Raw genomic sequence first — 16,996 nt, forward strand, 5'->3', positions numbered from 1 at the left:
GACTGCTCATTCAAAGGTAATCTGCAGGCTTTTCCCATGAGGCTTCCACTAGTGATGTGTATTGAACACTTTATTCCAGGACATTTCTAAGGCTCTTCACACAGTGTTGAGGTGTGCTTTCAGTTCCAATTACAGAAAAAAAGGATCCAATTGTTCCCAAGAAAAAAGTTTAATGGTCCATACTTTTTCAGCCTAGGGTCTGAAAATCACAACCCCAGATTGATGGCTGCCTTGTAAACCTTCACACCTATTTTCAGTAGCTTGCTGAAAGGCAAAGACCACACATGAATACTCACGGAACATGGTGTAAAACTGCTGCGGATTCAGATTCCATTTTCCCCAGGGGGTCTTGTGGCCTTTCGACTGGGCATAACTTGCATGATTGAACTCAGGTTCTGTTCCAAAGGAATCTAGCACTCGGAGCATGCACCTGCAAGGAAAGTGCTGTGTGTCAAACCATAACCTTGATGCTAGATGCCGCAGTTGGAGAGAGAAAAGCAGACAGACAAATGCTTGAAAGTAAAATTGCCACTGGAAAGAAGCATAGGTCCTATTTTCTCCCTTGTTCATTTCGCAAAGAAGGCCTTGGCCACCCCAGCAGACAGAACTGGCTAACCCCTGAGAGAGGCTCAAATACCAGCGAAATGAACACCCGTGAACGCTGCAAGGGGCCTGCAGGATTCACCGCAGTGGACTTAGCACTCAGGTAGGACTGGGCATACAGTAGGTGCCTAATCAATGTGATGAAAGAAACAAAGCACCATTACCTCTACAGCTCTTATTCTGCCGAGAGCCTAGGGCGGACTTCAGGGCTGTCAGCCCCTGTCAACCTTTACATCACTCAGCTAGATCATTCGAGTTTAGGGGATGCTAAATGATAGAGCTGCAGGTGTCTGCTTCGTGCTGGACACAGCTGCAGGTGTCTGCTTCACACTGGACACAGCTGCAGGTGTCTGCTTCATGCCGGACACAGCTGCAGGTGTCTGCTTCGTGCCGGACACAGCTGCAGGTGTCTGCTTCGTGCCGGACACAGCTGCAGGTGTCCGCCCGCTTCGTGCCGGACACAGCTGCAGGTGTCCGCTTCGTGCCGGACACAGCTGCAGGTGTCTGCTTCGTGCCGGACACAGCTGCAGGTGTCTGCTTCATGCCGGACACAGCTGCAGGTGTCTGCTTTGTGCGGGACACAGCTGCAGGTGTCTGCTTTGTACTGGAAAGGCACTCTTCACATTGGTAAGCTAATGATATTTGAAGGCAGGGTTCTGGGGGTTAACTAGGGATGAATGGTGGGCCCGTGATGCCATAGGTGGCTTTAAAAGAAGATGCTAGAGACCCAAGACAGAACTCTGCACAGTAGGATAAGGCTCTCACTGATGGGGGCCACTCATCTTGGACGTTTTAGCTTCCAACAATGAGAAATAGACTCCGTTTCACAATAAACAAGTCTGGCTCCAGTATTATGTTGTAGTAACACAAAACAGACTTCAATCTCATTTACTAGGCAGGGGTAGCTTTTATATATCCAACTATAATATAATAGGACTTGATTGCTGGACCAGCTCAGAGCTGACGCAGTACAAGGGAGTCCCTTTGGTCTGTTCCACCGAGCCAAACCTGGTCCACCAGCTATCTGGGTGCAGCTGTGTGCTAAGAATTGGTTTTGTATTATCTGTGTACTTGGATATATGTTTGTATATGTGCATCTGTGCATAGGTGAGAACAAATACGTGTGTGTGTGTGTGTGTGTGTGTGTGTGTGTGTGTGTGTGTGTAGGTCAGAGGTCAATTTTGGGCTGTCTTTACCCAGGCACATCTCCCTTGCCTTCTTTTGAGACAAGATCTCTTTTGGCAAATCTGAATTTGCCAGATAGGCTAGGCTAGCCGGCCAGGAGCCCTAGGGATCTGCCTGTCTCGAATCCCATTCCCCCCACACACACACTGGTGTTGCTGGTGTGTACCACCACACCCAGCTTTGTCAGGTGGGCTCTGGGACTAGAACTCAGGTCCTGGGACACTGCACAACACTTCACTGACTGAGCTCTTTCCCCAGCAAGGTTTCACGTCCTCAAACCACTTTAAAAATCATGACCGAGAAAACTTCCATAAAGTTCACATTTCTACAAGGAAAAATAAAGTTTTCTTGGAACCTGGCCACACTCTGCTGTTGACACTCTGCCTGCAACTTGGTGGCAGTCTTCAAACTGTTATGGCACAGCAGAGGGCTGAAGCGGAGACTATACACGGTTGCAAGCTATTCACAAGCTGGCCTTTTACAGAGAAAGCATCCTGACCACGCACGGGTGGAGAGGCCACAAAGGACAACTGGGAGAAAGGAATTAGAGAGCCGGCATTCTTGATCTCGGTCGCGCTGATTTAGCTGATGATTTTCAAAACTGTAAACTAAGCTGGGGGAGGGGGTTGGCCAATGGGGACGGGTCTATCCGCTGTTGTCCTCTATCAGTACACTGCTGAGCAACTTCTCCTGGGCCAATACACAGCAAAGTAAATGAAAATTAAAGCCCACCATGAGGACAGATGGTGGCAACCCTTTTAAGGACTCTTTCTCTCTCTCTCTTTCTTCCTTTTCTTATTACCGGGAAGCTATTCTAAATTTCTGTCAATTTTCCCTCTGATGTGAGAGTCTGCAAACAAAATCATTGAAGTCCAAACACCAGATCACATCCTCCAGGAAACATGGCTGTCAACTGAAATTTCTAGACAAGAAAAAGACAAAAAGGAGGGAAGGCCATGGCCACAGAGTGAACCGTGAGCTCACCCGGGACAAGGTCCTGACTGGGATTCTTACGTGGCTTTCTAGGAGCTACTCTTGGCACAGTGACAGGTCTCTCTTTGGGGGAGGGGGTGTATGTTCATGTGTGTGCAAGTATGTGTGTGTACATGCAGATATGCATACATGTGGAGGCCAGAGGTCAAACTCTGCTGTCATCCCCCAGAAGCCACACACTTGGGAGGTGGAGACCGGGGGCTTCCTGTTCACGGTCCTCCTTGGCGCCATCTTGGAACTACCTCGTCCCTGCGCTGTGTTGTTAACATTTATGGCCCTGCTTGGATGCCCTCTGCATATCTGAAATATCAGGAACCTTCTAACGATGGAAATGTGTATCTGCCCCAGTGCCCGAAGCAGCTGGCCTGCCTCTAACAGACACCTCACAGTCATGCCACGACTCCTGGAACATTCTGTTGTGCGACGCTAGACTACAGTGAGAGACGCTCAGAAGCAAAGAGTCTACTTTCCAGCTGGGAGTCTGGTGTAGAAGCTGGCACGCTGTGAGCCATTTGTGTCTCCCATTCTTGCACGTCTTCCACACTCAGCAGAGGACTGCTATGGGGCAGAAGGGTTGTGGGTTCCATAGCGCATGCTAGAGTACTAGTAGCACGTTAGCATTTAATAAGTGTTTAATCGGATTTCCTAAGTTCTTAGGAATTTGTAAGTATTTTTCCATGGTCAAGGAAGGGGCTTGTTGCTCACTGGACGGTCTGATGGAATCACAAGGTGGGATGCAGTTCCCATCACCTGCCATCAAGTAAGATGACCATAGTCTGACAGCTTCTTTTGTGGGCCTGTATTACGTGTTGTACATGTCTATGCATGTCCCTATATATGAGTACATGTGTGGTTGTACACGAATGTGTGTGTGTTTATGTGTATACACGTATACATGTATGTAGGCCAGAGGTTCCTTAGTAGCTCTCCATCTGATTTGCTGAGACTAGGTATCTCGTGGAGTTTAGAACTCACTGAGTTGGCTAGAGTATTTGGCCTGGGAGCTCCAGCAGCCTCCCGTTTCCACTTCCCCATGCTGGGAGTGCAAATGCACACCATCATGTGGGCCTTTTATGGAGATGCAGGAATCCAAACTCAGGTCCTCAAGTCGCACAACAAACACTTTGCCCACTCAGCCATCTTATCGGTACTCCTCTATCCTTTTATTTTTTTGGGATAGGGTCTCCTGTGACCTAGGCTACCTTCAAACACTCTAGGTGCTCAAGGATGACTGAGCTGCTCCTCCTGTCTCTACCTCCTGAGTGCTGGGATTACGGGGGAGCACCATCACACCTCGGTCTTTGGGTGCTGGGGATTGACTCCAAGGCTTCCTGCACAACAGGCAGGTGGAATACAAATGAACTCTATCCCTAGATGCAACTTTTCATATTTAAAGGCAAAGAGGTTGGCAAAAAAAAATTTCTAGGAAGCCTGGTTGTCATTTGATGAAACTGTAGCTTTACCACAAAACAAAGACCAAGGGCTAAAGCGCCAAGAGACCTCCTGCCGCTTACTGCTAATTCAGACCATCACTAAAGAAAGACAGAAAAACATTATGCACGTCCATAAGCCCCCAGAGGGGAGCATTTTCACACAGCAAGCCTCAAATACCAATCAACAGTGACCATTTTAATAACGACATAGCCTTTCTTAATTGACCCAAACGCCACCACCGAGAATATTGTTCCATCTAAACAGCTCTTCTTAATAACGAGGACACCAGAGTCTACGGAGGCCTGAGTTGCCCAGTTTTCTCTGCACGTTTTCCAGATGTCTGCCATCCATAGAATGACAGAAAGAAACAATCCTGACTTTCTTCCCTTAAGGCTATCACTAAGAAAAAAGTTGTGTTTACAATATGGCTTATTAACCAAGGGAAAGATAGTAGTTATTTCTAGGTAAGTGGTGGTTTGTGATTTGTGAAGTAGAACACCAAACCAGTAACAGGGAAAATATGATATCAAAGGAGCTGAAGAGATGGACGGCACAGTGTGCACAGTGTCTGGTGCACGCTTGGAAACCCAGTGCTGGAAGTGAAGGTGAGTGGATCCCTGGGGCTCACTGGCCGGCCAGCCTCGCCTATCGGCCAGCTCCACGTCACTGAGAGACTGTCTCAAAAATAGGAGATTTGTTTCTGAAGAATGACACCCAAGGTTGTTCTCTGCCCTCCATATGCATGCACACCTACACACATGTGTACATGAACATGTACATGTATATACACATGATCAAAAGAAAAAAAACAACAGAAAGGACAAAGCATTATCCTGGCCCAAACTTTCCTAAAAATAAAAATGATAATATTCCAAGGAAAGGAAAATAACACAGACTATAGTAACAGCATACTCAACACAGTTAATACAATCATCATAGTCAATCAACATAGTAGTCATTCCAAACAATCAGTACAATCAACAGTCAGCCAAGCACAGTCGATAGTCAACACAATCAACAGTTAACCAAGTCAGCATATTCTACAGTCAGCACAGTCTATACAACAGTCAATAGTCATTCAACAACCATTCAACACAGCCAGCACAGTTAACAGTCAGCACAATCATTCACGAGTCAACACAATCATTTAACACAGTCAACACATTCAGCATAGTCAGTCATCGTAGTCAACAATCTTTCAACACAGTCAACACAGTCAACAGCCATCAAAGTCATTCAATATGGTCAACACAGTTAGTTATATAGTCATTCAACACAGTTAACACAGTCAACAGCCATCCAAGTCATTCAATATAGTCAACAGTTAGTTATATAGTCATTCAACACAGTTAACATAGTCAATAGCCATCAAAGTCATTCAATATGGTCAACACAGTTAGTTATATAGTCATTCAACACAGTTAACACAGTCAACACAGAATACTTGGACTCTTAATACAGTGTCCACTCCATCAGTCTTTTTGTTATAAATATTTAACTGCTCATTGAGAAAAATCATTTCTGTTGGGGGTAAAGTTTGAAAGAGAATTTTAAAGACAATGGACATGACTAGACCTTGAATTTTTGAGAAAATTCTTTGTATTTTCACTTCTAATTTTTGTCTGATTTAGAAAGGACTTCCAGTGTGAATTAATCTGGGGGTTTTAAAGTTAAAAATACTAAATGTAACTAACAGGAAAGATAAAGGTCTTTAGGATATTTCTGTATTAGATAAGTTAGCGTATGTAATGGTTCATCTTGATTGACAACTTGCTTGAACATTGGAGAAATGCCAAGGAGACTGGACAAGCATACCTCTAGGTGTGTCTGTGAATGTATCTCCAGAGATGATTAACTATGGGGAAGGTCTACCCTAAATGTGGATGGTACTATCTTATGGGCTGGGGGTCCAGGCAGAAAGAGAAATTTTGCAGTCAAGGCATTCTCTCTCTCTCTCTCTCTCTCTCTCTCTCTCTCTCTCTCTCTCTCCCCTTTTCCTGACTGCTATGACATGCACTACCCTACCAAATTGTCATCCCCCTACCCCTCCCCAAACCATGATAGACTGAAGCCTTCAAAACCATGAGCCAAAATAAAACTTTCTTCCTATAGGCTATCTTGCTCAAGTATTTCGTCAAAGTGACAAGATTAATACAGAAGACCACCTCCAAAATGTTTCTACCCATTAGTCACAATGAAGAAACAAATGGAAAGGGTGCTGGGATGTAGCTTGTCTAGCATGAACGAAGCCCTGGGTTCCATCCTATGCCCAGCACTGAGGAAATCAGTTGTTGTGGCTAATGGGACAGTTAGCCCGAAGTAAGCTGTGCAGCTGCAGAAACATAAGAGACCCTGCCTCATCACAGGCAAGCTGAAATCCAGCCCTCCAAAGCTGTCCGCTGACCACCACATACATGCTGTGGCATACACACACACCCATTCACACAAACATGAATGCATGCACACACAATAAATAAACAAACAAATAAATAAGAACAATCATTATTTGATTAAATCATGAGATCCTCTTAGGTACACAGAGAGAAGAATGCTAGGTCCTGGGGAAGATAAATGGGGAAGTTGCTCGATATCTGTTTTGTTCTTCTTTTGTTTTTCTTTTCTTTTTGTTTTTTTAAGAAAGGGTTTTACTTTGTAGCTCTGGCTGTCCTGGAACTCACTCTGTAGACCAGGCTAGCCTCGAACTCACAGGTCTCTGCCTGCCTCTGCCTCCTGAGTGCTAGAATTAAAGGCCTGTGCCACTATGCCCAGCTGGACACCTGTTCTCTATTCTCTGAACATCAATAGAAATAATGAACAGCCCCAGGAAGCAGTCAGTGGGCACAACCTGAATTTCATTAGGAATGGAAAATACACTCTATAGAGTTCAAAAGGTAACATTTAAGCAGCCTTTAAAAACAAACAAACAAACAAACAAACAGATACAATTCTTGTTAGAGGAATAAAAGGTCTTAGCATGTAGTACTTACTGGTAATGAACCCAGGATGGTCCTAGAGTTTTCTTAAATTGAGCAAGTCCCACAATATCGATATAAATAAGCTCAACAATTCTGTCTCCTACTGTAGGACAGCCAGATCGATTTCCAACAACCTTCTTCATAATCCTGGAGTGGAGCAAACGAGGATAAAGACATCAGTAACTTGGCAGCGCTAAACCAGGCAAATGTGAGAGGTTCAAATCACACCTCAAGTCCCCACTAGAGATAATGGACTGATGCTCCACACCTGCCTCAACTCCACAGAGTCCCCATTCTGACCGGAGGAAATTAGATGCTGGTGTATTATAAACACAACCTGTGAAGTTCAGCAACGATGTTACCCATCTCCACTGTGGAGCAGACAGGAGAGCTAACCAGATTCATCGCTTTGAATCTTCCCTCTCATCATCTTCCAGGGTGGGGAGAGGGGATTAAACAGTGATATGTAGACATTTCCCTCAATAATTCAAACATTCACTCCTGGAAAGGGGCTCTGTAAGACGCAGGAAATAAAACCTACAAGGTCCAGGAAGTAAATGAGACGTACAAGTCCCAGGAAGATCCTGAAACACAAGACTCACAAGGACCCTCCCCAAGGTTATATAAGCAGTAACAATGGCTTAGGAGAGAAGATCATTCAGTCAGTAGATCTGCCTGCATGTCATGCAGGGAGGTTGAGAGATGCAGCTTTAAATGAGTTGCTACCCTTGCTGGGGTGGGCTCTTTAGTGATGTGGCTAACCAGATTCATCCACATCATCCACAGTCCTGTTAAGTAACCCCAGTAAATTCACTGGCTTACTAAGCTGGACTTGATTTCTCTGGTCTTTCATTGGAGCCTGGTGAACACGTCCCCACATGTCACACAAACACTATGACATTCTCTCATCTTCATCTGTAGTCCCTAAACACCTTCGGTCCCCAGGCCCTCAGCTCCAGTAACTCCCTACACGGTCCTGCACTGTCTTGAGTGACTCATGATAGAACTGGCCCCGTGGCTTAGACCGTCTCATCATCCAGTCTTTCAGCCACTGACCCACCCTTCTCTACCCTGGCACCCAAACTGCCCTTACGCTAATAGATTGACAACGCATGTGACTGCGATGTGAACTTGATGAGTCAGAGTAAGTCCCAAGTGTAACTGCCATGGACCCAGAAACCAGTCATCACCTTTGACATCATCCCTGCGCACATCCCACAGTAAGACTTGACCATTTACAAAAACCCCACTTTTGAATGACAGGGGCCACAAACTGCTCCACAGTTACTAAGGACATTCACGGCTTCAGGCACCTTCTGCTCCTTTCTGGGCTTCTGAAAAAAAAGGGCAAGCTCTATTGAACCGATTTTTCCTAAAGAGCTGGAAAACTTCCCATGAAACACTGGATAATAAGCACGCTCCATATTCCACTCGGCCACTGTAGGGTGGAAGTAGCCATGAGTTCAAGTAATAGTGGGTGTGACCCATCCTGCAATCAGCAAATGTTGATAAAAACAGGCAGAGGGCTGGCTCTGGGCCGCTACTATGGCTTATACCTGGGGTCCACCTTGTGCACTGGTTCTCAACCTTGTCTGAACAGTGGAACTACCTACAGAGCATCACAACCTACTTAGGCCATGGCATTTTCAAATGCTGAATCACTCGGGGAGTGTTCTGCTCCAGGATTTTAGGGGGATCCCCAAATCTTTGAGAAAATGAAATGAAAAAAAAAATCCCCCAAGCAATTCTAAGGAGCAGCAATGAATTGGGGACCATTCCCGTGTTGCTTCTGTAATGCTCATTTTAAATAAAGCACCCCTAGGGGCTGTGGGTGTGGCTCAGTGGGCAGCGCGCCTGCCTAGGATGTATGAAGCCCTGGGACCCCTTCCCAGCACCACACCAACTGGGTGGAGCGTCCCTATCATGCAGTCACTCAGGAGGTGGAGGCAGGAGGATCAGAAGTGAAAGATCATCCTTGACTATATAGCAAGTTTGAGGCTAACCTGGGTTACGTGAGACCTGTCTCGAAGGTCCCCACTTCCAGAAAAACAGCACATGTGGTCCTCATCCTGGTATTCACAAAGGTCAATATTGACCTGCCCTTGGCCATCCAGTGAGTCTCTGCAATAGTCACACCACATCTATCTTTTCTAAGTTCCGTTCTTGTGCCTGGCTCCTCACGGTCCTCCATTTGTTCATCCGCCTCCTCCCCACTCACTCCCACATTCCTTCTCTTGTTCCTTCACTAGCCAGAGTATGCTAGGCACTGTGTGTAAGTGCTAGGAACACAGTGGTGAGACTCAATTTTCAGCACACCCTGTACTTAACATTCTAGCATCATCCACATCACAATTAGCATCCACAGAACTGTAATTAGCATGATTATTATTTAATGTATCAGTAGTGATTGTCAAAAGATCGGCAGCTGAGTAACAACTGTCGGTCATCTCTTTGCAGGCCCCATTTTGAATCCCAGTCCTCGAGGGCAGACAGAGCGGCTGCAAAGCGCGTGCCTTTACAGGTCTTGTGTTCCACGTATTTTAAAGCAAGCAGGAAGGCAACAGGAGGTAGTCTGGTAAAGGAAGAGGGGAATCGCTTGAGGTACAAAGGACCTCAAGTTCACCTAATGCTGAAGGAGAAAGGGAGGACCATTGTAAGAAGGCAACAAAGAAGTCAGATTCCAGGCGAGGATCCAGACACCCCTATGTGCTACCCCTGAAACCTCAGACCGCTCATGTGCAGTCTGAGCCCCAGGTTCCTCAGCTCTAAAACACAAATGGCGAAAGCATCTACTTCCAGGTCCTGAAGTTTAAATACAGTACAATATACGGCTGCCGAGATGCTTCCTCCGGTAGCACTCCCGCTTCCTTCTGTCCCTGGAACCCACAGCGGAAGGAGAAAACTGACTTCCTGAAAGCTGTCCTCCGACCTCTACATACACTGAGGCACACATGCCCACATGCTCACACACACAGTCATAAAAAAAAAAAAAAAAACTAAACTAAACTAAAAACACAAAGTGTTTAATATTAAACACATAGTCAGTGGCTCTCTATAAGATTAAATAGCTACTATCAGTACTGGGTGTTGCTGAGCTGGAACAGAGCCTGCCTGGCATGCACAAAGCCCTGGGTTCCACTTCCCCTGCCATATAAACTAGACATAGAGGTACACAGCCCTGGAGAGGTAGAGGCAGAGATCAGCAATTCAAAGTCATCTTCAACTATCTATATTGAGTTTGAGGCCGGCCTAGGTTACATAGACCTAGTCTCAACATAAAAGTAGTCCCAATCAACACTATTGCTGGCATAATTCCTGCTATAAGCAAACCTTTATCACGGTGCCCGGCATCTAGGAATCAATGAGAGGACTGCTGAGATTATCTTCAGACATGATGGCTTTCAACTCAATATACCACCAACAAGCTTGGTGTGTCAATAATACAGTAGGAACAGGGTAGAGCGTACATTACACTCTGCCATCTCTACCATCTCTAGAGTGTCCTCCCAAGGGCTGGCACAGCTACATGACAGCTTGCTTGCTGGGTTAGACGTCTCTGATGGCAGTTTTCTGGGGACTATGGGGACCCCAGTTCATCTGTTTGGCCAGCTGTATCCACTGAAAAGGGACTGAGAGGGGGCGAGAGCTGAATGCAAACCTCAGTGGGATAGAAGAGTCAGGGAAGAGAACAGACTGAGCTGGAAGTTAGCTAATTGAGAAAGGATTGGATCCGGGCTTTCGGGAAATCCATTTTACTCATATTAAATTATAAACAGGAACTGGCCCTGTTTTGAGCTTTAGAAAGCTTGATGGTAAGCAGAGAGTAGTATGAATTTTGGCAAGATGCAGGGAATTAGGCAAGTCAATAGAGTCTTGCGCTGCAGATGTTGGAAACACCTGGAATAGCAAAGAATAAATGCCTTAGTTTGAGTTTTCCTGGCATTCATTTATGAGGCCCCAGAGCCTGCAGCCAATGAAAACATATTATCCTTTTCATAGTGTATGTATTTAGCTCCCGAAGAATAATCTTCTTATCGCCTGTTTAGCGAATTATCACTCTCATTTTCCACCACAAGAAATTGTACGCTAATAGAGGGGCTTTACGAGTTTACTACTTCGTTTTTGTATTCTGATTTTCAAATTGAAAAAGTAATCTCCTTACTCCTTGAGCTCAGCCAGCGAAGCTGAGATCCGGATGTCATGGCCCAGTAGGTAGAGAGATGTAATTAAGTCACTCCACTGAACTAGTTCACCAAGAGGGCCACCACTGAATGCCGTCTCCGCAATCTTGAAGCCAGATTCCTTGGTCAGGAGCCCCAGGTGGACAAGGATCTGGAAAACAGAAGAGGAAAAACATACTGATTTCTGGAGCCATGTTCAAAGTCCATGCACACCATAACGCGATCAGCCAGTTCTAAAAGAGCACTGAAGTCTCGGAATGGGGTATGTCATTTTTCTAGAAAGTATAAAACAAGGAAGGAAATAATCTCCCCCTGTTTTAGACAAATACACTATGAACTGCCCTTGGTAGAACGATCAGTGTGAGTTATAGAAGATTATTCTGATTTTTTAAAAATAGAACATTTGGCTGGTCCAGTCAGTAAAGAACCTGATGAACGAACACGAGGACCTGAGTTCAAATCCCTAGAGCCCAGATACAAAAGCTGGGTGTGGCGCTGCCTGCGTGTAATCCCAGTGCAGGGGAGATGGAGGAGACTGGACAGGCTGGCTTTCGAGTTCCAGGGATCTTCCTGTGTTTGTCTCTTCAGTGTTGGGATTACAAGCACGTACACTACACTGGGCTTTTTTCCTGTGGGATATGGGCAGTGAACTCAGGTTATATGCCTGCGTGGCAAGGTCTTTATCAACTGAGCTTTCTCTCCAGCCCAGCAAGCCTGTCGCTTAAACATACTCTAACTACGATCCACGAGGCTTGTCTGGTTTTAAAATAGAAAACCATGGAAATAAGCATACTTAATATGTTTCAATGAACTGTGGTCTCTGACTATCCTAACCGACCCAGTCTGGCCATGGGAGTGTGTTGTAGCTGGTACCTTCTTTCTCTGGCCAGAGCCTTCGGTAGCTTTTCTGTTGTTGGGTATGAGGAGATGTTCTAAGCTCATCAAGTGCCATTTCTGTCTCAGACCTTAATAAGCCATTTTCCCAAGAACCACTTATCCCACCTATTGGAAACAGCATTAAAAGATCAAAGGCTAGTTCTCAAGGGACTCTGCTTAATTGCTATTTGGAGTCTTCTCCAATGGCCTAGCTAGGAACTTCACTTTTCCTCAAAGATAAAATAAACTATGGGTTCTTCCTGGGAGTGTCAATTCAAACCCAAGGCTGCAGATAATACCACCCATCTTTCTAGTTATTTACTTTCTCCTACAACGAAAATTCCACTTTGCAAAGGAAGGAACACAGGAAATCATTCTCTATACTCTAATGTTCACAATGGCTCTGGAATAAGATTATCAAGACTTCTGCATAGGACATGATACGAGTGTTCCATGTTTTTCAAAGCTCTTTGGTCAATTTTCTGCTTGCACCAAAACTGGACAGATACACAGCCAGCCCAGCTGTTTCATTTTCCTTAGGATTTTCAGGGATGGTTTTCTTTTTTCTCTTTTTAAAATTTAAAATAGACCCCCCCCATTCAATATATTCTGATTACGGCTTCCCCTCCCCCAACTCCTCTCAGATGCTCCCCACTTCCCCACCCACCCAAGCCTACACTGTTTCTTTCTCTCTCTTATTAGAACACAAACAAATGTTGAAAAATACAGTAATAGATAAAATAAAAATAATTCAGACTAGTAAACAAGAAGGGAAAGAGAGAGGGGTATGGCTCTTCTAAACTAAATTTCTCTTGCTATGTAAATGGTTCCAATGACAACCCACAAGTAAGAAGAACTGAGAGAAATTTGGTTTCCTCGCCTGCCACATCCACTCTGTTCTATCCGCCTCCCTTCTTTGACCACTTAATTATTTTCTTACTGTGGAAAAGTATGTATAGCATAACATAGTGGCCACCATTTTAATGCACAGGGTTCAAAAGCAGTTTCCCCACCGGATATCTCATTTCTGAAAGTGGGAGAGTTCCACAGCTGATGTTTAAGTCACAGTGGATAAGATCTTTTCTGTGGGGTGTGTATGTGTGTGTGGGTGTGTGTGGGGTGCTCGTGTGGGAGCGTGTGGCAAAGACGGCTATGTACCAATATATTCAGTATACTTCGGAACCATGTGCTTTAAAATGTTGTGCACATATTATACTATGCTATGCTATGAATATTTTTCTATAGTAAGAAAAATAATTAAATGCTCAAAAAGGAAGAGAGGGAGGGAAGGAACGGGGTGGATGTAACAGGTATGGAAACCACTGTCCAATCCTATTTTCTATCCTTGGGTGTCTGTGTGTGTGTGTGTGTGTGTGTGTGTGTGTGTGTGTGTGTGTGTGAAGATGTGTATCTGTATACACATTCACAGAAGACAGAGTGTGAGAAGAGAAAACCTCAAAATGGGTGAGGAGACACTGAGCTGCTCTACTCTGAGGGGAGATCATTTGACACATGACATCTCTCTTCATCTTGTTTCCAAGCAAAATCAAATTTTAAGAGAAAGCTGCCATGGAAAGGAACAGAATTAAGCAGCTCACTTTCTTCCGTTTTCTCTTTTCAAGGTTTTGTTTCTCTGCCAGAGACTTGATCGCTTGGATCCACGCGTCAGCCATTCGCCGGATCCGAAGTCTCATCCACCGGAACTCCTCATGCTTCTTCATCATGCTATAGAGACTGTTAAAATCCGTACGGATTTCCGCCTAGGGGAAAAAAGAGAAAGAAATGTAATAAAATGAGCGGAAGATTCAGATGCTAGGATGCAAACTGATTTTCACAATACGACATTTTCACCCTGAGAGTCAATGAAATTCCAGGATTTCAAAAGTCGATCTTGACTCTCGGCAGAGATTACTGAGGATGGGGCCCAACAAGCCGGCTCAGGAGGTAAAGGCTCTTGCCAAACAGCCTGACAATCCGAGTTCAATCCCAGGACCCGCTGGGTGGCAGGAGAGTGAACTGACTCCTGCAAGGTGTCCTCTGGTCTGCACATACTCCTTCTGTATGCATATGCCCATGCACACGCATACACAAATAACGTAAACGTAATTAAAAAAGGAGGAGGAAGAGGGCAAATTGAAACAAAGGCCCCGCTGCTCATTTGTCACAAGGGGCATCATTTACAAAATTAGAGATTGAAAAAGTAAGCCTCGTCGCTGTAAGGCCTGAGCCACGCTGAAATGCAGCTTTTACAATTGATATACCTGACGTACCTCCAAATCCCCCGGGGCCAAAATGTATTTGTGTCTTGGAGCTTCTTTCTAGGTGGCCACAGGAAAAAGTATCCGCTCCAACAGACCAACTCTGTACATGAGGAAAGGCCAACTCTGTGAGGGCCTCTCCTCCCAGAGTAAGACGGGAAATAAATGACCATTTTCTAGTTTTGTCCTGGGCCAAACCCACAAAATTTGATTTTTTTCCTAAGGAATTTTAAAAGCTAGGGATAGGATTTGTTTCTACCATAGCTGAGTACAATTTAAAATTCCGACCAGAATCATTCCAGGTCCAGGAAGACTTTTTTTCCCTGGTTTTCTGGATACGATAGCTGGACGCAGCCCCGGATTAGAACATGAGGGAGACACGACCTCAGTTTGTATTTCGCATGACACCTCGAGCAGACCAAACTCATCTCTTAGCAGTCTCCATGGCTCATTCTTAGCATTCGTCTTCCTCCTGGACCCAACAGTCTCCCATGGTCTCCACTTGGGTTCAAACCCTGGCCATGGAACAGTCCTCCTCCTAACCGCCTGTGTGTATGTGAAGTTTCAGTGGCGCACAGGCATGCCCTTCATTACATGTGTTAACCATGGCGGCTCTCTGTGTCAGGACTGCAGACCTGAGTTAACTGTGAGACTAAATGTTCGGCAAAGACAAAAACACTACCTGGCCTTTACATTCTCCTTGTTTATGACATTTTTATTTATTTAGAATGTGTATGCAGATGTGAGCGTGCGAGCGCACACGCACGCTCAACAAGTGTGTGTTTAAGTCAGAAGACAACTAGCAGAAATTGGTTTTTCTCTCTGTACCATGTGGGTCTTAGGGAATCAAACTCAGATCTTCAGGCTTGGCAGTAGGTGCCTTTGCCTGCTGAGACATCTCACTAGCTCTGTTATTTCTGTACATGATGGGGGTATCAGGCAGCCCAAGCTGGCCTTGAACTTTATGTAGCCAAGGATAATCATGACTTCTAATTCTCCTGCCTCCACCTCCCAGGTGGCACAGGCATGCCCCACCAAGTCCAGTTTCCAGTGCTGCAGACTGAACCCAGGGTTTCTTGCAGGCTCGGTGAGCACTCTACCAACAGAGCCACGTCCCAAGCCCCTCCTTGACCTTTTTACAGAAAGTGTCTGCTTTCGGCTAGAGAGAAGTGGTTAAGGGCGCGACTGCTCTTGCAGAACAGTGAGGTTCAGCTCCCAGCACCCAGGCCGGGCAGCTCACTACCATCTGTAACTCTAGTCCTGGGATTCGCTGCCGCCTTCTTACCTCTGTGGGCTCATGCATGCACACAGTGCGCATAAACTCACATAGGCATACAAATAAAACATGCGCACAAATAAAAACATTGAAAAGTAATAAAACTTTTCCAATTTGCCGATGTCTAAAGAAAATGTCCAAGCTTTCCAGATAGCATTGAAAGGTCTCTGGAGCCCCCCTCCCTCTTTCTAATTGCATCTTCAACCCAGCTTACCCAAACCTTGGACCTTGCCCACCCGAACTTGCCATAGGATACCAAAGGCTGACTTCCCATGGAGACATGCCTCTCTCTCTCTCCCACCTCACAGAGCACTGCTTGTCCATTCAAATTCAGCTCGTCATCTTCTCTTTGGAATCTCCCCTGACCTCTGCAACTGAGACGGTCTTCCCTCATTCATCTTCCTAAGCAAGCATTAAAGCCCGGTGACAAGCCTGGTCATTATTCACAGCCAGGCCCCTCATTAGGTCACCCAAGGCCTCCACATCTGGCACTGGAACCCATTCCTCTCTGTGGCCCATCATTTAGGGACCTTCAGAGAAGTGTTCAATAAATAAATCCATGCAAACTGGTCTATGATTGGGCCAGCTAGACTCCAGCTTTCAGCTGGCACTTCTCAAAGATGCTGTGTGCATCACTTAGCATATGACCTAAGCACACAGGTGGAGGAAGAGTGTTCCAAAATCATTTACCAATGAGTTATGATCAGCTTCTTCATAGGGATTTTTTGCTCTCCAAGGTAAACGAGGACACCAATTTTCAACCTGAAAAAGATAAATCAAAAACACTAAACACACTGGTTCATCTTTCCGTGGACACACAAAGTGCTAAGAACTAGGCCCAGCTCACATTATGGGGTATTGTTAACCAGATAATAACCAAACTCCCGTGACATACGTGAGCTGTCCAGATGCAGGTGCCCTCAAAGGTGCGGCATCCTTCAGTCAAGGTCCTAAGGAGCACTTGACCACATCTTACACCTGTCCCTAATTACAGGGAGTGGTCCTTCAACTAATCCTCCCATGCTCATGAGGGGGGACAAGCACACTTCTGTGGGGGATGGCAGTGTGAAGGAGTCACCGGGAAACCACTCAGCAAATGGGTAGGGGTGATTTTCGATTGGTTCAGGCATGTCTACAGGGAACAGACAGCATTCAGGCCAAAAAGTTAAATCTCTGATTTGAGGATCAGGAATGCAAGCCATGGTTTAGTACTAA

General features: G+C 45.5%; 1 protein-coding gene across 2 annotated transcripts in view; it reads right to left on the reverse strand.

The window, feature by feature from the left end:
• Nucleotides 1-16,996, reverse strand: part of Mgat5 (alpha-1,6-mannosylglycoprotein 6-beta-N-acetylglucosaminyltransferase) — a 289,240-nt gene that overhangs the window by 96,307 nt on the left and 175,937 nt on the right. For both annotated transcript variants that reach the window (XM_028874926.2, XM_028874925.2), the window contains exons 7-11: nucleotides 16,472-16,543; nucleotides 13,846-14,007; nucleotides 11,353-11,522; nucleotides 7,203-7,337; nucleotides 297-430 (exon numbers count right to left, since the gene is read on the reverse strand). In XM_028874926.2, the coding sequence (XP_028730759.1) occupies nucleotides 297-430; nucleotides 7,203-7,337; nucleotides 11,353-11,522; nucleotides 13,846-14,007; nucleotides 16,472-16,543 (673 nt within the window). The remainder of the gene's footprint in view (nucleotides 1-296; nucleotides 431-7,202; nucleotides 7,338-11,352; nucleotides 11,523-13,845; nucleotides 14,008-16,471; nucleotides 16,544-16,996) is intronic.

This window comes from Peromyscus leucopus, chromosome 15 (assembly GCF_004664715.2).
Source record: "Peromyscus leucopus breed LL Stock chromosome 15, UCI_PerLeu_2.1, whole genome shotgun sequence".
NCBI lineage: Eukaryota > Metazoa > Chordata > Mammalia > Rodentia > Cricetidae > Peromyscus > Peromyscus leucopus.